General features: G+C 45.5%; 2 protein-coding genes across 2 annotated transcripts in view; one reads left to right on the forward strand and one right to left on the reverse strand.

Moving 5' to 3' along the window:
* The window catches only part of poc1a (POC1 centriolar protein A), a 58226-nt gene extending 44852 nt beyond the window's left edge, over positions 1-13374 (forward strand). The window contains exon 12 of the mRNA XM_083772210.1: positions 12935-13374. Coding sequence (XP_083628336.1) covers positions 12935-13039 — 105 coding nt within the window. The 3' untranslated portion in view covers positions 13040-13374. The remainder of the gene's footprint in view (positions 1-12934) is intronic.
* The window catches only part of adsl (adenylosuccinate lyase), a gene marked incomplete at both ends in the record, with an annotated part of 382286 nt that overhangs the window by 276087 nt on the left and 83976 nt on the right, over positions 1-22223 (reverse strand). The window lies entirely within an intron of this gene.

The following is a 22223-nucleotide window of genomic DNA, read 5'->3' on the forward strand; positions in this document are numbered from 1 at the left end:
GGTGGAGGCTCTGCCTCTCCGTCAGGGCCCCCTCCGGGTGGAGGCTCTGCCTCTCCGTCAGGGCTCCCTCCAGGTGGAGGCTCTGCCTCTCCGTCAGGGCTCCCTCCGGGTGGAGGCTCTGCCTCTCCGTCAGGGCTCCCTCCAGGTGGAGGCTCTGCCTCTCCGTCAGGGCTCCCTCCGGGTGGAGGCTCTGCCTCTCTGTAAGGGCTCCCTCCGGGTGGAGGCTCTGCCTCTCCGTCAGGGCTCCCTCCTGGTGGAGGCTCTGCCTCTCCGTCAGGGCTCCCTCCGCGTGGAGGCTCTGCCTCTCCGTCAGGGCTCCCTCCGTGTGGAGGCTCTGCCTCTCCGTCAGGGCTCCCTCCTGGTGGAGGCTCTGCCTCTCCGTCAGGGCTCCCTCCGCGTGGAGGCTCTGCCTCTCCGTCAGGGCTCCCTCCGGGTGGAGGCTCTGCCTCTCCGTCAGGGCTCCCTCCGGGTGGAGGCTCTGCCTCTCCGTCAGGGCTCCCTCCGGGAAGCTAGCCTCTCCTAAACCAGAGTCACACTTAACTCTTAATCCGCCACCATTAATTAATAGCGTACTGCCAAGATTTTATCGCACGTAACACTTAACTTTGAATATCCGTAATCGCATACAGTGACAGTCAGTGTTGTTTTCGTCGACTAAAACTAAGACGAAAATTTTTCGTTTTACACACTGATGACAAACTAAATGGAAACTAAATGAAAACTAAGCTATGATGACTAAAACGAAGAAATATATTGTGTAAAAACAGTCATTACGACGGCATCAATACATATTGTTCGACTAAATCAACTGTAGATTTAGTCGACTAAAATCTTATATTTAGTCAACTAAAAATATAACACTAAAACATTCCAGGTGACTAATGTGACTAAAACTAAATGAAAACTATTCGAGAGACTATGACTAAAACTAAAATCAAAATGTGCTGCCAAAAACAACACTGGGGTGGCATAGCACAATACATTATCATCACACTGTGTTGTGCAACCGCACTCTGGAAGTGGGGAACTGACTGACAAATGAGCATTAAGCATTCAGTGGACAGCCTCGTCTAGACCAGGAACGATGTGTGCCAGGAAGCTAATTTACCATTTCCATCATCACAACCAACAATACACTATGAATACGCTATGAACTATACAAGTCAAAATAGCTGTCTGGGTTTTGTCATATTGGGCACAAATTCTGCAAATTAGAGATGAACTCTTTTTTTTAAAGATTATTATTACTTTTTTATCTATACCGGTATATATATATATTTATCTATATATATATTTTATATATATTTTTTATCTATATATATTTTATATCTTTTTTTATTTTGTAACCCATTTCACCCCTGTGTCAATTATCTAATGTGATCCTGGGCTCTACACAGTACACACCCTCCGCCAACCTAGTCCCCATATATGGGGGACATGGGGAGAGCAACTCATGCTTCCTTCATGCCTGAGTGTCCAAGTTGCTCCTTTACACCTGACAGGGGGGAGTTTCCCTGGTTGGACGTAACGCATGGAAGGAACACGTTATTCCAACCAGTTCCTTTCCCCTCCATCAGGTGCCCCGGCTGGCCAGGGGGAGGTAGTTTAGAGACCATGCATGTTTTTTGTGAGGGTACCTACCCTAGGGGACACGGGGAGAACATGCAAACTCCACACAGAAAGGCCCTTTCGCCAACCCCGCCTCGGGTATGGGCACTGATGACACGGAGGACGCCGCCAGCACCCACAGCGCCCCCAGCGGGAATCGAACCCAGGACCTTCTAGCTGTGAGGCGACAGCACTACCGACTGTTCCACTGTGTTTTTGGCTTTTGTGCCTTTATTGATAGTTACCTTGTTCTTGAAAGGTGCTATATAAATAAAGCTTTATTATTATTATAGTTACAGACAGGAAAGAGGTAGATGGATAAGGGGAGAGACACGCAGCAAAGGTCGTCGTGAACGGGACTCGAACACGCGGCACGCTGTCAGGTCAGAGCCTATATGTGGCATGATGCGCCTGGACCGCTAGGCCACCTGGTGCCCCCAAGAGATGAACTCTTGCCATGATGAGTAGCAGATCTGCAAGCTCACATTAAGTCTCTCATTGGTCAAATACATGTCGAAAAGGAAGGATATATGTGTGTGTGGGGTGTGTGGGTGGGGCGTAGATAATGGAAGGATATATGTGTGTGTGGGGGGGGGGGAGAAAAAGACTGAATGGGGGTAGTAGATAATGGAAGTGTGTGTGTGCGTGTGTGTGTGTGTGTGTGTGTGTGTGTGTGTGTGTGTGTGTGTGCATGTGCGTGTGTGCGTGTGCGCACTGTGGAGTGGTGTGAATGTATACTCAGTCTGAGCAGTAAGCGGTAGTAGGTCTAAATGTTTAATGAGCTTGTAGAACAGACTCTACTGTACAACACACACGCACGGGGGGGCACGTGCACACACACACACACACACACACACGAGGGGGCACGTGCACACACAGAGACACGCACACGCACGAACGTATGTGTTCAAGTGTGTTTGTATAGGTGAGGTAAGAAAGGGAGGGAATGAAAGAGAGAAAGCCCTTCTGTACAGTACAGTACGTGCATGACTTTACTACGTGCTTTATTTACCCAAGCGATGAAACGGAGACAGAGTTTTGCACGAGAGCATCGGAAACAATCGAGTTCATCTCATGAAGGGGCAGGGGGGGGGGGGGTCGTCATTTCAAGACCCACTTCTACACTCTTGCTTTCAATTGATCTTTTAATTTTTGAGTGGTGCAACCACTCCAAGGAACAGCAATGTCCGTGTTCACCTCTATGTGTTGGTTCACCTATGTGTCCGCCTATGTGACGTTAATGAGCACCAGTATGACTATTAGTACCAGTAGGGGCGCTGTTGTGCCAGAAACAGAGAGAGAGATAGTGCTGCACGTGCTGCACTGTTGCGAGAGAGAGAGAGAGAGAGAGAGAGAGAGAGAGAGAGAGAGAGAACACAGGTGTGAATTTTTGTTATTCATGTCCTCACTGTATTGCATTACTGCTACTATTTATTTATGTTTATGCCTGGCTTTTCTTTTCTTTCTTTCTCCGTTGCTCTGTAAAGCACTTTGAGCTGCATTTCATGTCAGGAAAGGTGCTATACAAATAAAATTGTATTATTATTATTTCTTGTCCTATCCATTTATCATCTCTCACTCTCTGCCAAGTGCCACAGCATTTCTCTTTTGGCGGAAGAAGGAGAAGAAGAAAAAACAGACAAATACAATAAGGGACCACAGGCCCTTCGGGCTAACCTGACGCTGCCAGATCCAAGAAGCTTGCTACACAAATTTGTTTCACAGCTTATTGGGATCTGGGATCTCGGAAGCAAATTCGATGACGGGGCTGTTCCTTTTTTTCAAGATACTTGGTAGATGATTGGATGGGACCGTCTGTCTATCACCTTGTGGGCGTGCAAACACAACCAATCATATTGACGTGTCTATATAGCTTCACATCCGGTTTCGCACATATCCCGCCCTTAGCTCACGCTGATTGCTTCGAACCACGGAGCGGTTCGGTGTTAGCTCAACTCCCTGAGAGATCCCAGATGGTTGCTGTGTTGGGGAACATGGTTACCCAATACCGCCCCCATCTGGCAGAGTCAGGTTACCTTCGGGCTTGGTCCCTTTCAAATATCAGTCTCAAAGTCATAGCAGTCACGACATGACTGTCTCTCATGCATAACTTGTGACTCTGACAGAACTCTTTAATGGGTTTAATTCGCCGTTTTAAAATTATTTAAAAGAAACAGCGGATTTGTCCCGGACCTGGTGACGAGGCCGTCGCGTTATGATGACGAAACCGGAAATCAAGTCATCCTCTGGGCTGCTAGGGCTTCTGGGAAATTGAGCCCAATGCAAGTGGACGGACCGTAGACTACAACATGCTGTGCACTGTGGTTTTGATTCGCATTGTCATGGCCGCTGGTGCTTCTGATCATAACAAACCAACCAAATATTTTGCCGGATTTTCGTGGTTGAAAGCTGCAAATACTTCAGCGTATGCTCTAAAGGTAATAAAATGATCTCGGCAGCATAGAATATTGGATTAAATAGCGGGGAACGCGTGTTTCGCAAGTAGAACTGTTAATTTACCCAGATTGAAATACTTGTGCACATGCTTTAGTACAAAAAGTAACTTCTAGTGCGTTAGTTCCAAAAAGACATACAGCAGGCTGAACGCATTTCTGTCACGTCACATGCCTTTGATATTCTTCCCAGAACCCTTTCAATATTTCACATTTCTCGATAAACTGTGACTTAAAAAGCTGCTCATGTTCCTGTTCTTTTAAATCATACTTCAGATGGCGTCTTAAATTAACGTCTGGTGATGGTTTGGCCCCGGCCTTAAACAACACTATTTATTTATTTCTGCTGTGAAAATCCTGCAGATTCTTCTTCTTGTTCCCCCCATCGTTGATTTCGTCGACTAAAACTAAGACGAAATATGTTCGTCGACTACCTTTTTTCACTGACGAAAACTATAGGGAAACTAAGATATGATGACTAAAAATAAGACTAAATATACTGACAATTTCGTCAACAAATAAAAACTTTTACACTTGTTTGCATGCTGAAAATAGCCGATCTACAAGCACACAACGCGTCGTTGTGAGCTTGTAGATCGGCTATTTTCAGCAAGTTAAAAAACAGCCATTTAGTCGACTAAATTCTTATGATATTTAGTCGACTAAAATTAGACTAACACTAAAACATTCCAGGTGACTAAAATGTGACTGAAACTAAATAAACTATTGAATTGAGACTAGGGCTAAAGCTAAAATCTAAATTTGCTGCGAAAAACAACACTGATGGCCATTATTCTTCAGCATTACAGCTCGTTGTAGACCCAACACTCAAAGACGCTGCGAGGGAACACATTAATTATTCAGCATTCAGACCCCCAGGTTCCAAAGCCAACGTTTTCTGCGTTGGGCACTTCCCCCTCTCTAATGTCTCTCTCTCACGATTGCACGTACGCACGCATGTGCGCATGCACGCACGCAGATTAATAATCTCTCCACCCCTTCCGCCCTAATTATGAACATCTCCCTCTCTGTCGCCGTTGGTTATGAACCATCCCTCATGTCTCCCTCAATTATGAGCGATCCCCCCCATCATGCACTCTCTTCTCTGTGTCAATCATAAGTCATTCTAGCTGCCATGATGACAGTGCTTGTACCACCACCACCACCTCCACCACCACCACCTCCACCACCATCACCTCCACCTCCACCACCATCACCACCACACATAAGACATTAGTTTACACCACTCTGTTATGTGACTCAGCACTGTGAGATGAAGTTATACATGCTTCAGCACTGTGAGATGAAGTTATACATGCTTCAGCACTGTGAGGTGAAGTTACACATGCTTCAGCACTGTGAGATGAAGTTATACATGCTTCAGCACTGTGAGATGAAGTTATACATGCTTCAGCACTGTGAGATGAAGTTACACATCTTTCAGCACTGTGAGATGAAGTTATACATGCTTCAGCACTGTGAGATGAAGTTATACATGCTTCAGCACTGTGAGATGAAGTTATACATGCTTCAGCACTGTGAGATGAAGTTACACATCTTTCAGCACTGTGAGATGAAGTTATACATGCTTCAGCACTGTGAGATGAAGTTACACATGCTTCAGCACTGAGATGGAGTTACATGCTTCAGCACTGTGAGATGAAGTTATACATGCTTCAGCACTGTGAGATGAAGTTACATGCTTCAGCACTGAGATGAAGTTACATGCTTCAGCACTGTGAGATGGAGTTACATGCTTCAGCACTGAGATGAAGTTACATGCTTCAGCACTGTGAGATGAAGTTATACATGCTTCAGCACTGAGATGGAGTTATACATGCTTCAGCACTGAGATGAAGTTATACATGCTTCAGCACTGTGAGATGGAGTTATACATGCTTCAGCACTGTGAGATGGATTTACATGCTTCAGCACTGAGATGAAGTTACACATGCTTCAGCACTGTGAGATGAAGTTACACATGCTTCAGCACTGAGATGAAGTTACATGCTTCAGCACTGAGATGGAGTTACACATGCTTCAGCACTGTGAGATGAAGTTACACATGCTTCAGCACTGAGATGAAGTTACATGCTTCAGCACTGAGATGGAGTTACATGCTTCAGCACTGTGCGATGGAGTTACATGCTTCAGCACTGAGATGGAGTTACATGCTTCAGCACTGAGATGGAGTTATACATGCTTCAGCACTGTGCGATGGAGTTACATGCTTCAGCACTGTGAGATGGAGTTACATGCTTCAGCACTGAGATGGAGTTACATGCTTCAGCACTGTGAGATGGAGTTACATGCTTCAGCACTGAGATGGAGTTACATGCTTCAGCACTGTGAGATGGAGTTATACATGCTTCAGCACTGTGAGATGGAGTTACATGCTTCAGCACTGTGAGATGGAGTTATACATGCTTCAGCACTGAGATGGAGTTACATGCTTCAGCACTGTGAGATGGAGTTATACATGCTTCAGCACTGTGAGATGGAGTTACATGCTTCAGCACTGTGAGATGGAGTTACATGCTTCAGCACTGAGATGGAGTTACATGCTTCAGCACTGTGAGATGGAGTTATACATGCTTCAGCACTGTGAGATGGAGTTACATGCTTCAGCACTGAGATGGAGTTACATGCTTCAGCACTGAGATGAAGTTACATGCTTCAGCACTGAGATGGATTTATACATGCTTCAGCACTGTGAGATGAAGTTATACATGCTTCAGCACTGTGAGATGGAGTTATACATGCTTCAGCACTGTGAGATGGAGTTACATGCTTCAGCACTGTGAGATGGAGTTATACATGCTTCAGCACTGTGAGATGGAGTTACATGCTTCAGCACTGAGATGGAGTTATACATGCTTCAGCACTGTGAGATGGAGTTATACATGCTTCAGCACTGTGAGATGGAGTTATACATGCTTCAGCACTGTGAGATGAAGTTATACATGCTTCAGCACTGTGAGATGAAGTTATACATGCTTCAGAACTGTGAGATGAAGTTATACATGCTTCAGCACTGAGATGGAGTTACATGCTTCAGCACTGAGATGAAGTTATACATGCTTCACTGAGATGAAGTTATACATGCTTCAGCACTGTGAGATGGAGTTATACATGCTTCAGAACTGTGAGATGGAGTTATACATGCTTCAGCACTGAGATGAAGTTATACATGCTTCACTGAGATGAAGTTATACATGCTTCACTGAGATGAAGTTATACATGCTTCAGCACTGAGATGAAGTTATACATGCTTCAGCACTGAGATGGAGTTACATGCTTCAGCACTGAGATGAAGTTATACATGCTTCAGCACTGAGATGAAGTTATACATGCTTCAGCACTGAGATGGAGTTACATGCTTCAGCACTGAGATGAAGTTATACATGCTTCAGCACTGAGAGATGGAGTTATACATGCTTCAGCACTGTGAGATGAAGTTATACATGCTTCAGCACTGAGATTAAGTTATACATGCTTCAGCACTGTGAGATGGATTTACATGCTTCAGCACTGAGATGAAGTTACACATGCTTCAGCACTGTGAGATGGAGTTATACATGCTTCAGCACTGTGAGATGGATTTACATGCTTCAGCACTGAGATGAAGTTACACATGCTTCAGCACTGAGATGGAGTTATACATGCTTCAGCACTGTGAGATGAAGTTACACATGCTTCAGCACTGAGATGGAGTTACACATGCTTCAGCACTGAGATGAAGTTACACATGCTTCAGCACTGTGAGATGGAGTTACATGCTTCAGCACTGTGAGATGGAGTTACATGCTTCAGCACTGTGAGATGGAGTTACATGCTTCAGCACTGTGAGATGGAGTTACATGCTTCAGCACTGTGAGATGGAGTTATACATGCTTCAGCACTGTGAGATGAAGTTACATGCTTCAGCACTGTGAGATGGAGTTACATGCTTCAGCACTGTGAGATGGAGTTACATGCTTCAGCACTGAGATGGAGTTACATGCTTCAGCACTGAGATGGAGTTACATGCTTCAGCACTGAGATGGATTTATACATGCTTCAGCACTGTGAGATGAAGTTATACATGCTTCAGCACTGTGAGATGGAGTTATACATGCTTCAGCACTGTGAGATGGATTTATACATGCTTCAGAACTGTGAGATGGAGTTATACATGCTTCAGAACTGCGAGATGGAGTTACATGCTTCAGCACTGTGAGATGAAGTTATACATGCTTCAGCACTGAGATGAAGTTATACATGCTTCAGCACTGAGAAGGAGTTACATGCTTCAGCACTGTGAGATGAAGTTATACATGCTTCAGCACTGTGAGATGGAGTTACATGCTTCAGCACTGAGATGGAGTTACATGCTTCAGCACTGTGATGGAGTTACATGCTTCAGCACTGAGATGGAGTTACATGCTTCAGCACTGTGAGATGGAGTTACATGCTTCAGCACTGTGAGATGGAGTTACATGCTTCAGCACTGAGATGAAGTTATACATGCTTCAGCAATGTGAGATGGAGTTACATGCTTCAGCACTGTGAGATGGAGTTACACATGCTTCAGCACTGTGAGATGAAGTTACATGCTTCAGCACTGTGAGATGAAGTTATACATGCTTCAGCACTGAGATGGAGTTACACATGCTTCAGCACTGTGAGATGGAGTTACATGCTTCAGCACTGAGATGGAGTTACATGCTTCAGCACTGTGAGATGGAGTTACATGCTTCAGCACTGTGAGATGAAGTTATACATGCTTCAGCACTGTGAGGTGAAGTTACACATGCTTCAGCACTGTGAGATGAAGTTATACATGCTTCAGCAATGTGAGATGGAGTTACATGATTCAGCACTGTGAGAGGAAGTTATACATGCTTCAGCACTGTGAGATGGAGTTACATGCTTCAGCACTGTGAGATGAAGTTATACATGCTTCAGCACTGAGATGGAGTTATACATGCTTCAGCACTGTGAGATGGAGTTACATGCTTCAGCACTGTGAGATGGAGTTTCGCCAGAACAGAATGGCACACGGTACACAACCATGCAGGGCCTGCTCTGTAATTCCCCCAAAACCACTTGGCCCAGAGAGGACAGGGCACGCTTTGCACCAAAATACTCTGTGTGTGTGTGTGTGTGTGTGTGTGTGTGTGTGTGTGTGTGTGTGTGTGTGTGTGTGTGTGTGTGTGTGTGTGTGTGTGTGTGTGTGTGTGTGTGTGTGTGTGTGTGTGTGTGTGTGTGTGTGTGTGTGCGTGTCGGTGCGTGCGGGTGTGTCGGTGCGTGTGTGTGCGTGTGTGTGTGTGTGTTAACTTGGTAGCGTACCGGAATAGATCTGAAACGAGACCAGCTGGTCTGTAAAAGCCCATTACAGCAACTATAACTACAGGCAGCTGTAAGAAACATTAGGAGAAAGTGAAAGGAAAGAAGTTCAGCTTAACGAAAGGCTTCACTCGTTTGTTTTTATTTCCACAGGGATTAAACCCATTTGTATGATTAGAGGGAAGGCTCAGCATGGCTATTTTCTTTAACCCCCGCTCCGCTAAAAAGAAAAATGTCAGCTTTGCAGTCATTTGGAAGTAACCTCCTGTTGGTTCGCGAGACAGCAGGTTTGACCATTTCGATTTTGCAATGCTCACTAGGGTAGTACTAGGTACCCTCACATGTTCTCCTCGTGTCCCCTAGGGTAGGTACCCTCACATGTTCTCCCCGTGTCCCCTAGGGTAGGTACCCTCACATGTTCTCCCCGTGTCCCCTAGGGTAGGTACCCTCACATGTTCTCCCCGTGTCCCCTATAGGTAGGTACCCTCACATGTTCTCCTCGTGTCCCCTAGGGTAGGTACCCTCACATGTTCTCTCCGTGTCCCCTAGGGTAGGTACCCTCACATGTTCTCCCCGTGTCCCCTAGGGTAGGTACCCTCACATGTTCTCCTCATGTCCCCTAGGGTAGGTACCCTCACATGTTCTCCTCGTGTCCCCTAGGGTAGGTACCCTCACATGTTCTCCTCATGTTCTCCCCGTGTCCCCTAGGTTAGGTACCCTCACATGTTCTCCTCGTGTCCCCTAGGGTAGGTACCCTCACATGTTCTCCTCATGTTCTCCCCGTGTCCCCTAGGGTAGGTACCCTCACATGTTCTCCTCGTGTCCCCTAGGGTAGGTACCCTCACATGTTCTCCCCGTGTCCCCTAGGGTAGGTACCCTCACATGTTCTCCCCGTGTCCCCTAGGGTAGGTACCCTCACATGTTCTCCCCGTGTCCCCTAGGATAGGTACCCTCACATGTTCACATCACCCCCCCCCCCTCCCCCCCCCCCCCCACACACACACACACCACCCTGAGAAGCACTTGGAATTGAAACAGTTTGATACATACTGTGAAAACAGTAAACTTGTAGATCGTCTATTTTCACTTTTGTTTCTCTTTCTTATGTTTTTGAGACAATTTGACAAATATTCACACATCATTACATACATATTACTGGTCACAGCACAGCCATCACATTCAGCCCAGTAATGCCTCGGGGGCGATGGAGCGTATAGGATGTGCTCTAGAGAAGAAAGAATATATATATATATATATATATATATATATATATATATATATATACATACAGCAATGTCTATTTTTAGGAGAATAATAACGCTTTGGTTTCTACTCTAGATGAAAGCTATATAGGCCCGTATGAAGTTCCCCTCTGCTCAGAGAACAAGTGCGTGCGTGCGTGAGTGCACGCACACAGACACAGCATCAGCGAGGAGGACTGGATGGATACTGGATAGCCATATCAAGTTGGCAAGATAAACAGGGTAGTATTGATCTTGAAAACAGAGATAAGGCTGGGGCGAGGAGGGGCGGGAAAAAAGGAAATGGAAACCCTCCCTCTCTCTCTCTCTCTCTCTCTCTCTCTCTCTCTCTCTCTCTCTCTCCCCCCTGCAGCATGAAACAGAAGTAGATGGTTATCACAGTTTGATGACCCAGAAAAATACACCACCCACCAACACACTACCTCTCTAACCTGCGTGCGTGCGTGCGTGTGTACGTGCGCAGTGGTGTGCTGTGGATTTCCTTTTCTACTATAGTGGGGCTGTTTTAATGAAGTCACGTGCCCCCCCCCCCCCCCCTCCTGCGCATTTTTATGTAGTTTTTTAAATTTTAAATTGAGTTGCATTAATAATTTATTGTTTTTATTTTTGTTTCAATTCATTGATTATTTTTAGTTTAGTAACAATACAGTATAAAGTATGTAAAGTACAATTTCAATGCTTAGTTTTCTATTTATTGGTCTTTATTGGTTGCGTTACTAGACGTTCCTGTTCTCCCTTTGATCTTCTTCGGTAGTGCGTTCTGTATTTATGAGCATTGTATGTCTGTCCTGTTTTTCTTGTCGTATATTTTATAAATACACGACTAAATATGGTCAGGTCTCATCCATCTGCCTGAGCAATGAGCTGTGTTCCTGTGTTTTGAGGTGCGCAAGCCCCTCCTATACACGGGTTTAATGTTTGTCTTTAGTTCAATGTTTGTTTTGTAAACGCCATTGACAGTGAAGGGAAAATTGACATCATAATGTAACTCATTACGTCATATTATCCCTTTATTGTTAATGGCATTTAATGTTTGTGTCGGCAGTGACTTGTGGCACCGTTTGTTTTACATCACCATTACATCAGCAAATCAACTTGTCCAACTTGTACATGTCATTAGTAGTCAGCTGGTTGTATCCTCCATAGATAAACATGACCTTCCCAAATACGCAGGCTGAGTGGCCACACCTCCCCTCAGGAACAGTGCCCAGAAACCCTGCTGCTTTTCAACCATTTGTGGGTGTCCACATCAAATGCATAAAGTCAGGGGCGGGGGGGGCGGGGGTCAACCCAGCAATTACCTTTTCTGTACCGAAACCTTAAAAAAAAAGGTAGAACAAAAAGACTATAATATCATTATGCTGTTTAAAGGCATCATCACACAATCTAAAATGAATTATAAAGGCCGTGGGACGCAGAAAGAATAATGGTGGCTCTTTGTGCGTGTACTCATTCTCACAAGGAACTGCTTGACCTCCACAGAACCTATAAGACTCACTCTAATAATAGAATGTTGACTGGCACTTCTGAACATTAAGCAGTGGTGGAAAAAGTACTCAATGCTTAAGTAAAAGTACCAATACTGCAATTTAGAACTGTGCAAAAGTAGAAAAGTATCGGCATCAAAATGTACTTAAAGTACTAAAAGTAAAAAGTATTCATATTGCAGAATGTCACATTTCACAAATAAAAAAAATGTAGAAAATCTATTGAAAATAGCCGATCTACAAGCTCACAATGCGTTGCGTTGCGAGTCTGCGACGCATTGTGAGCTTGTAGATCGGCTATTTTCAAATGGCCGAAATGGTTAATGTATGTTTTCTAATCAAAATTAAAATAGATAAAGTAACTAGTAACTAATGTTTTCAAATAATTGTAGTCGAGTAAAAGTACAAATGTTGGCTCCGAGATGTAGTACAAGTACTGGAAATTGCAAATAATCTCAAAATTGTACTTAAGTACAATACTTAAGTAAAAATACTTAGTTACTTTCCACCACTGACATTAAGTCACGCAGTGTGAACTTCCACAAGAGACCTTGGTGTAGTATAGTATCCTCTGGTTTTATACCATATACAGTATATGTCTTACTGTATATAGACAGACAGACAGTACCTACCCCGTTGGCTTCCTTCTTTCCTTCCCTCTCTCTCCTCTCTTAATCCCCTCTGCTCTTCTGTCTTTTACTCCTTCCTCTCCTTGCCTCCTCGATCATTAACCCTACATCCTCTCTCTCTCTCTCTCTCTCTCTCTCTCTCTGTGTCTCTCTCTCCATCCTTCCAGACCGTGTCTATCCTGGAGCAGAGGCTGACTCTGACGGAGGACAAGCTGAAGGAATGCATGGAGCAGCAGATGAAGATGGGCCTCCATCTACAGAGCAGGGATTAAGGACCACACACAGCCACTTGATACAAGGTGTTGTGTTATGGCTGTAGAGACACTGCACTGAGCGATACTATAGAGCGCCAAAGTCCTGGTGTCACTCGCTCATCCCCTGGTTTCCCCTGGTTCACGGAAGTAATTTCTCTATTGAGAACAACATGGGCTCATCTTAAAATCGTCTACTATAAGCATTGTGGTCCAAAAATAAACAAGCTGTCTCTGTGTTATTGTCAGGGAGGTGTCTCTGTATCGTTTATGACAGTCAGTCACTCATATATGATGCAGTCTGTTTCTAGCGAAAATGTAACTAATTCAGTAGCAGTAACAATAGCGTTTTCTCTCAGTCAGTTGATTCTTCATATCCATATGAGTGACTGGATGATTTGTTTATTTTTCAAACACAGTCCTTATATGAGGTGATCTAAGATCCCCCTATGGGGATTACAATGCAAATAAAAAGTACATGAACCTGTGGATTTGCGCCCTCTACCGATATTGACGTCAGACTTCAGTGCTCTATTGGAACCACAATTGCCGTTTTGATACAAAAACCTCAAGCTGGGAAAAAAAATTCTGAGAAAGGAAATGGGTTTTAAAATGTTGGTTAACATTGAAGTGGGCAGAGCGGAACCTTTTCACTGACGGACCATGGCCTTGTAGGAGTTTAGTTGAGATTATTATTATTTATTTTTTGAAAATAGCTGATCTACAAGCTCACAACGCCTCGCAATGTGAGGCTTTGTGAGCTTGTAGATCGGCTATTTACTGTAGTAATAAGCTTGTTGATTACTTTTGATGCAGTAATGGTTTTTGTCTTTTCTTTCTTTCTTTTTTTGATGTGCTAAAAAGGTATTGAAAGTCCTTAACCCTTTTACTGCTGCCATTTATTGAGAAATTAGGACCTAATTCATGCCAGCATTTTTTTAATTTGAGCTCTTATTTTGAAAAGCCACATTTTGCCTCAACCGGAAGTGAGCTTATCCCTGCCAGCTTTACGTTGCCAAGACAACCTTTGTTTACATGATCGAATCATGCCGGTACATTTTAGCACTCCACAACGTCGGCTCGTGCCGTCAAAGAAACGCTGTTTTGACCAAAAATGCCATCTGGGACAAGGAATAGGAGATACAGGCGATTGAAAGAAACGGATAGAATGGATTCTTATGGCGACGGTGAATTAATATGAACGATCCAGTGCAGTGCTAACAACAGTGCTAGCTAACCGGCTAACGTGAGTAGCATTATGGCTTGATCAATCATAAGCACTATAAAAGAGCAATTGCCGAAGGGCTTCGGCAATGGCAGCAAGCGTTAATATCAAATTAATGCTTCAATTGCCGAAGGGCTTCGGCAATGGCAGGAAGACGGTTAATAAATGGTCATGGTCACTGTCATCTGTGGACCCCCCTCAAATCATGTGAGGACCCCTCTGGGGGTCCCGACCCACAGGTTTAGAACCACTGGCCTAGACGAGCCCAGAGCCTTAGATATAGACAGAGTTACGCAAACTGTGTTCACTTCATGGGGCTTCAGTCCAATGGCGGCTCTCCTAGACTTCTATTGGTCACTTCATGGGGCTTCAGTCCAATGGCGGCTCTCCTACATAGACTTCTATTGGTCACTTCATGGGGCTTCAGTCCAATGGCGGCTCTCCTACATAGACTGCTATTGAGCGTGGGGACCGGAAGTCCTGGACCGGAAGTAGGCAGAAATGCATTGGACTCGGGCAACAGCCCAGCTTTAATGATCTTATATCCCTTTATTTTAGATTGTTTTGTTGTAGTAATCGTACATAAACATTACAGAGACTTTAGTTGTTACTGTAAAATACTTTAAAACAGTTGTCATGTTGCACACATGCTTAAAATAGCTCTTATTTGCGCCGCCCTCGTTGAAAACAATGTATTTCCAACCCCAGCTTGTCCCTCTCTATCCAGGCTGCATCACCAGTGCTCGGTTTCTTCCCCCTCAATGTCGCAACTCTTCTATTAGATGGCTCTGGATGAGCCTACACAACGGAGAGCTAAACAGACGGTGATCTGGACAGTGATCTCACTGAATCAATAAAAAAACAATAAATGATCACACAGTGATATTTGTCGATAGTACCGATATGAACCGATATGACCAACAGTATCAAGTCAAAACCACAAGTGAAGACTTGTTTCAAATCTCTCTGACTTGTCAGGAAGAATCTTCTTCACGTTCACTTGCTTCCCGTCCAAAGACAGGACGAGTTTGGGGTGCGCTGTGTCAGGGTCCAGAGTCACATCTACTGCATGCTGCTGCCGGATCTTCTTCAGCATGACCTCGGGGAGCTTCTCCATTTCTCCATCCAGTGTCTCCTGCAGCTGAGCGATAGCTGTGTGTATATTCTTCACACTCACCTCACAGGACAGCTTAACGTCACTCAAACAGCTCAGGTGTTCTACTCCATAGCGAGACGGGAAGCTCTGCAGAAGGTGGAGGTGGTCCTCGGTGTGCGAGAGCTGCTCCAGCTCAGTGCTTTTCCTCTGGAGCTCAGTGACCTCTTCCTCCAGCTTTCTGATGAGGCCCTCGGCCTTGCGCGTTGCCGATCGGGACTTCAACTCTATCACCTCGATGAGCTCAGCCTCTGTTCTCTTACTGAAAGACACCAGAGCAGAGCAGACCTGAACGGTGTCTGCTTTTTCATTCTCTGCCATTATATTGTTCTTCTCTACTGTGACTCTGAACTGCTGAATCTTTTCCTGTAGCTCCCAGTTCATCTTCTCTAGCTCAGCCCTTTTCTCGTCCAGCTGCAGACGCTTCTCTTTGTACTCTACCTCTATCAGGACCGTGTTGTGATCTTTACGTTCTGTCTTCGAACATGTAATGCAAATGTACTCTTGGTCTCTTCTACAGAATAGCTCCAGCATCCTGCCGTGTTCTTTACACAGCCTGTCCTCCAGTTTTACAGGGTCGACTAACTTGTGCGTCTTCAAGGCTGCAACTTTACGATAACAATAAGAGGCCACACATGTTAGGCAGCTCTTCACAGCTTTAATCTTGGTGTCAGAGCAGACATCACAGGGCACCTCCTCTGTGATGGGAATGGGAACATCTAGTTTAGACATCTTGAAATGAGCAGCCAGCTCAGAGATCAGCGTATTGACACAGAGATCTGGTCTCGGGTCAAAAGGTTTTCTTCCTATATTATAGGAAGAATACACACATACACACTCATACATACACACATACATACATACACACACACACACACACACACACACACACACACACACACACACACACACACACACACACACCTGCATAGCAGTCAAGAGTGCTACTAGTAATGTATTGTGTTTTGATGATACAAGGAGTGCAGTGGAGCGTCTTTTCTGCCGACAAAGGATCTATCGACACTAGTTGCTGTCTACAAGCGTGCGTGTGTCAGTGTGTGCTTGTGTCTAACTTGGTGTGAAATTGGTTCTTGTCTTTTTGCCTGTGTCAAGTATTCATTTGTGCCAATAACTTTGGTGGGGACGTAACAACTACAAATAAAGGTAAGAAAGCCTTCTAGCATGGGATTCAGGCATTATTCTGGGGACTGTGTAGTGCCACACGGTTCGCATTCAGGCCGGGAAAGGAATTGTAACTCGTATCACGCTGTTATCAACAACATGTTGAGGTCATCGCCGGCCGCTCAGTAGTTTTAAGAGACAAGCTTTTTTTCCATTTGGCTATTAAAACTAAATCCAACATTTACTTCCCCCGAATTCATTGTCCCCAGGATACGTTATCAGTCGCCGGCCTGCTGTCGTCAGTGAAAAGGAGCCATGCTGTCAAAAGCAGCCGATCCGAGCCTTAGTCACACATCCAGTCGGGTGCATGAGAGAGGCAGGGGCTGAAATCCCGTAAGAGGGCACTTTTGGACAAAAATAGCAGATCTACAAGCTCACAACGCAAAATACTGTGTTCAAGTACAGGAGACTTCGGGAAAAAAGCAATTCTTCCGGTATATATGGCATGGAAAGTAGAGGAGTGGCATTTGATTTTCTTTCACCATAGTAAACATGCATTCGTGGTCTGGAGAGGGCAGTTGTTTTACAGACAGGTAAAAGGGCATGTCTATGTGTGCACGTCTCTCTGCATGTGGTGACGGGACGAGGCCCTCCTGTCCACAGACTGGCATCAGTGATAACACACTTGTAAAGTTTTAATCACGGTTCCTCTGCTTGCAAAGGCGTGACTTTGTGTACAGTATCTATGCTTGAATGTGCAGAATGTTGTGTTATGTTATGGACACTTGTTTGTATGACATATAGTCTATTGAAAGCTTTTGTATCTTAAGGAGTTATGATGTTGAGCTTTTATATTAAAATCCTTCTCACCCTCATGACCTCTGACATTTACTGGTTCACTAACCGGATTATGGTTCCTCTTTTTTAGTTTTCTTCTTTATTTTCCTGTGTGTGTGTGCTTGTGTGTGTGTGTGTGTGTGTGTGTGTGTGTGTGTGTGTGTGTGTGTGTGTGTGTGTGTGTGTGTGTGTGTGTCAGCGGGAGCGCGCATGTCTGGTATTTGTGTGAGCGAGATTTGTTTTCATAGTCGTTGCCAATTTGGTGATCTCACCGCGTTCCGTCTAAGAGGCTGTCGTCGTCCCGTCCCCCCCCCCCCTCTGATTGGGCCCTGCCTCCCCCCTTCTTTCTCATTGGGCCTTGCCGAGCCGGAGTAGCCGCCTGAGAATCCCTGACTGACTTTATTGTCCTCCACAAAAGAAGATTCAGTTCCTCCGTGTCGTTCATTCCACACAGCAGCTCGTCGTAATAAGTTGTTTTTGGCAGCAAATTTCTATTTTAGTTTTAGTCAGTCTCTCGAATAGTTTTCACTTCGTTTTTTTGTCACATTTTAGTCACCTGGAATGTTTTTGTGTTAAGTCTAGTTTTAGTCGACTAAATCGACAGGTGATTTAGTCGACTAAAATGTGTTTTGGCGGACTTTGATGCCGTCAGAATGGCTGATTTTACACTTGCTGAAAATAGCAGATCTACAAGCTCACAAGATCTGCTATTTTCAGCATGCAATCAAGTGTAAAATGACTTGTGTTTTACTTATACTGGATCTCCACTAGTCCCTTCCTGACATTTTACTCTAGTTCATTTAGTTTCCATGTAGTACTTTTACTCAAGTACATTTTCAATTATGTACTTTTACTTGTAACGAAGTAGTAAATTGCAGTATTGGTACTTTTACTGAATAAAACAATTGAGTACTTTTTCCACCACTGGCTCTAACCATCTTCCTTTCACTTTCAGAAGACTTTATAGTTAATTTCTCGCAGAGAGAGTTTGAGCTAGACCGGTAAAATGAACAAGTCTAACCACTTTCAAGTCTAACCACCGCCTTATAGTGTTGCCGATGTGTGAGCTTGTAGATCTGCTATTTTGTTTTATCCAACATTTTAAAAACATTCCTACCCGGTATAAGGCCATGCCCAGAATAGGAACGCCAGGTTGAAAATGCTTAAAAATATCGAATTAATTTGACTGCTCTGTGAGGAGACTGGGGTATATATTTGACTGCTCTGTGAGGAGACTGGGGTATATATTTGACTGCTCTGTGAGGAGACTGGGGTATATATTTGACTGCTCTGTGAGGAGACTGGGGTATATATTTGACTGCTCTGTGAGGAGACTGGGGTATATATTTGACTGCTCTGTGAGGAGACTGGGGTATATATTTGACTGCTCTGTGAGGAGACTGGGTTATATACTTAGACGTCTGAATGCAAATGAATCATAAGTGAGTCATATTGCAGACGACGTCACGCCGGGCCAGAGGAGCTGTCATTCATTATTGATGTCTGTTTCTTTAAGCGCCGAGCTCAGAGGCTGATGGAAAAGAGGGGGAAAAAGGAGAAAAAACAATACCGGAGTTCTGTAGCTGCGCGGCCGGGCCGGCCCACTCTCTTCCTTCCTGTCTGGGACTCGAGGAGGATGCGCGTGCACACACACGAGCACACACACGAGCACACACATGCGCGCGCACGTGCACGCGTACATATTTGTGCCAGAGCTCCCCTTCGTTTGGGCCTCAACCAGACTCACTGCCATGGAGTATAGAGGAGAGGAGGGGCTTAAAAGACTGTGTGTGTGTGTGTGTGTGTGTGTGTGTGTGTGTGTGTGTGTGTGTGTGTGTGTGTGTGTGTGTGTGTGTGTGTGTGTGTGTGTGTGTGTGTGTGTGTGTGTGTGTGTGTGTGTGTGTGTGTGTGTGTGTGTGTGTGTGTGTGTGTGTGTGTGTGTGTGTGTGTGTGTGTGTGTGTGTGTGATGTACTGTATGTTTGTGAGTTGGAGAATGAAGGCAGAGGGGAGAGAAGAGACATTGAAGAGTGACTCTTTGTAATATGTAGCCCATGTGTGGCCCACAATTCTCTCTGTGTGTGTGTGTGTGCGCGTGTGTAGGAGGGGGTTGGTGATCTTGGGAGATGAGGAGCACATCTGGATGCGTTTTTCCTGGTGTGCTGAGGTCGATTGCCTGTGTGTGTGCGTGCGTGTGTCTGTGTGTGTGTGTGTGTTTTAGTCGTTTTGTTCTTTGTGATCTTCTGTTCCCCTTGGCTTTATTTCGTTTCCCTCAACCATTATTTGTATATACTTAGAGAAAATGAAATGATTATCCGTTGACTTTGATGGGTTGGAATGGTGTTGTGTTTTTTTTTTTTTTTAATGGCAACAGGTGTAGACTGACTAACATTTTGTAGTTTCACATGAGCTACAAGATGGAACCAGTTTTGGGTCTCCCTCCGCAAAACGTGTTCATCAAAGATCAAAGTCGTATGATTGATTTGTCACACACATTACCGCAGTGAAATTTGTTCTCCGCATTTGACCCATCTCTTGGAGCGGTGAGCCGCAGCCAAGGAGTGGTGAGCTGCAGCCAAGGAGCGGTGAGCCGCAGCCAAGGAGCGGTGAGCTGCAGCCAAGGAGGGGTGAGCCGCAGCCAAGGAGCGGTGAGCCGCAGCCAAGGAGCGGTGAGCTGCAGCCAAGGAGTGGTGAGCTGCAGCCAAGGAGCGGTGAGCCGCAGCCAAGGAGCGGTGAGCTGCAGCCAAGGAGCGGTGAGCTGCATCCAAGGAGCGGTGAGCTGCAGCCAAGGAGCGGTGAGCCGCAGCCAAGGAGTGGTGAGCCGCAGCCAAGGAGCGGTGAGCCTCAGCCAAGGAGCGGTGAGCCGCAGCCAAGGAGCGGTGACCTTCAGCCAAGGAGCCGTGAGCCGCAGCCAAGGAGCGGTGAGCCGCAGCCAAGGAGCGGTGAGCCGCAGCCAAGGAGCGGTGAGCTGCAGCCAAGGAGCGGTGAGCCGCAGCCAAGGAGCGGTGAGCTGCAGCCAAGGAGCGGTGAGCCGCAGCCAAGGAGCGGTGAGCTGCAGCCAAGGAGCGTTGGGGCTGCAGCCAAGGAGCGGTGAGCCGCAGCCAAGGAGCGGTGAGCTGCAGCCAAGGAGCGGTGAGCTGCAGCCAAGGAGCGGTGGGGCTGCAGCCAAGGAGCGGTGAGCTGCAGCCAAGGAGCGGTGAGCTGCAGCCAAGGAGCCGTGAGCTGCAGCCAAGGAGCGGTGAGCTGAAGGGGCACGGTGGCACAGTTGGTAGTGCTGTCGCCTCACAGCTAGAAGGTCCTGGGTTCGATTCCCGCTCGGGACGCTGTGGGTGCTGGTGGCGTGTTTCCTCCTCCACGTCATCAGTGCCCATACCCGAAGGCGGGGTTGGTGAAAGGGCCTTTCTGTGTGGAGTTTGCATGTTCTCCCGTGTCCCCTAGGGTAGGTACCCTCACAAAAAACATGCAGTAATCCTGGTCTCTAAACTGCCTCCCCCTGGCCAGCCGGGGCGCCTGATGGAGGGGAAAGGAACTGGTTGGAATAACGTGTTCCTTCCACGCGCTACGTCCAACCAGGGAAACTCCCCCCTGTCAGGTGTAAAGGAGCAACTTGGACACTCAGGCATGAAGGAAACATGAGTTCAAGTCCGTTGCTCTCCCCAGGTTGGCGGAGGGTGTGTAGAGCCCAGGATCACATTAGATGATTGACACAGGGGTGAAAAATGGGTTACAAAATCGTGGGATAAAAAATATATATATTTAAAAAAAAAGGAGCGGTGAGCTGCAGCCGTGCTGCGCTCGCGAATCATTGGGTTAGTAGATTTGACCCCCCAATCCAACCCTTTGATGCTGAGTGCCAAGCAGGGAGGCATTGGGTCCCATTTTTACAGTATTTGGTATGACCCGGCCGGGGATCGAAACCCAACCTCCCAGGTTCAGGGTGGACACTCTAACCACTTGGCCACTGTCTGGTCATGGTATAATGTTTTTGTACTGATTATCTCCCGATTCGTACTTTGTCGTGTGACGTGTGTCTTGCGCTAAGAATAGCAGACCTACAAGCAGTGTTGTTTTCGTCGACTAATACTATGACGAAAAATGTTCGTCGACTACCTTTTTTCACTGACAAAAACGACATAAAAACTGAATAAAAACGAAGCCATGATGACTAAAACTATGACTAAATATACTGTCGATTTTGTCAACAAATAAAAACTAGACTAAAATGTTAGGAAGGGACTAGTGGACAAGATTCAGTATAAGTCATTTTACACTTGGTTGCATGGTGAAATGAGCAGATCTACAAGCACACATCGCATCGCGCTGCGTTTTGTGAGCTTGTAGATCTGCGTTGAGCTTGTAGATCGGCTATTTTCAGCAAGTGTAAAATCAGTCATTAGGACGGCATCAAGGCCTGCCAAAATACATTTTACTCGACTAAATCAACTGTAGATGTAGTAGACTAAAACTAGACTAACACTAAAGCATTCCAGGTGACTAAAATTGTTTTCATGCCAGATTAATTAATTATATTTTCCTAATTAGAAAGAGTTTGACCACTTAACCGCTTATACCTCCTATAACGTCTCTGTGGTTGGCGATAATAGACGATCTACAAGCTCACAACGTCGTGCGTTGCAAGCTTGTGGATCACTATAATATTCGCCGTTAAAATGTTAGGAAGGGACTAGTGGACAAGAGATCCAGTATAAGTCATTTTACACTTGGTTGCATGCTGAAAATAGCAGATCTGCAAGCTCGCAATGCGTTGCGACGCGTTGTCAGCTTATACTATCGGCTACGTCGTAATGACTGTAAAAACAGTCATTAAGACAGCATCAAGGCCTGCCGAAATAAAATGTAGTCGACTAAA

This window comes from Protomyctophum parallelum, assembly GCF_964188405.1.
Source record: "Protomyctophum parallelum genome assembly, chromosome: 8".
Lineage (NCBI taxonomy): Eukaryota > Metazoa > Chordata > Actinopteri > Myctophiformes > Myctophidae > Protomyctophum > Protomyctophum parallelum.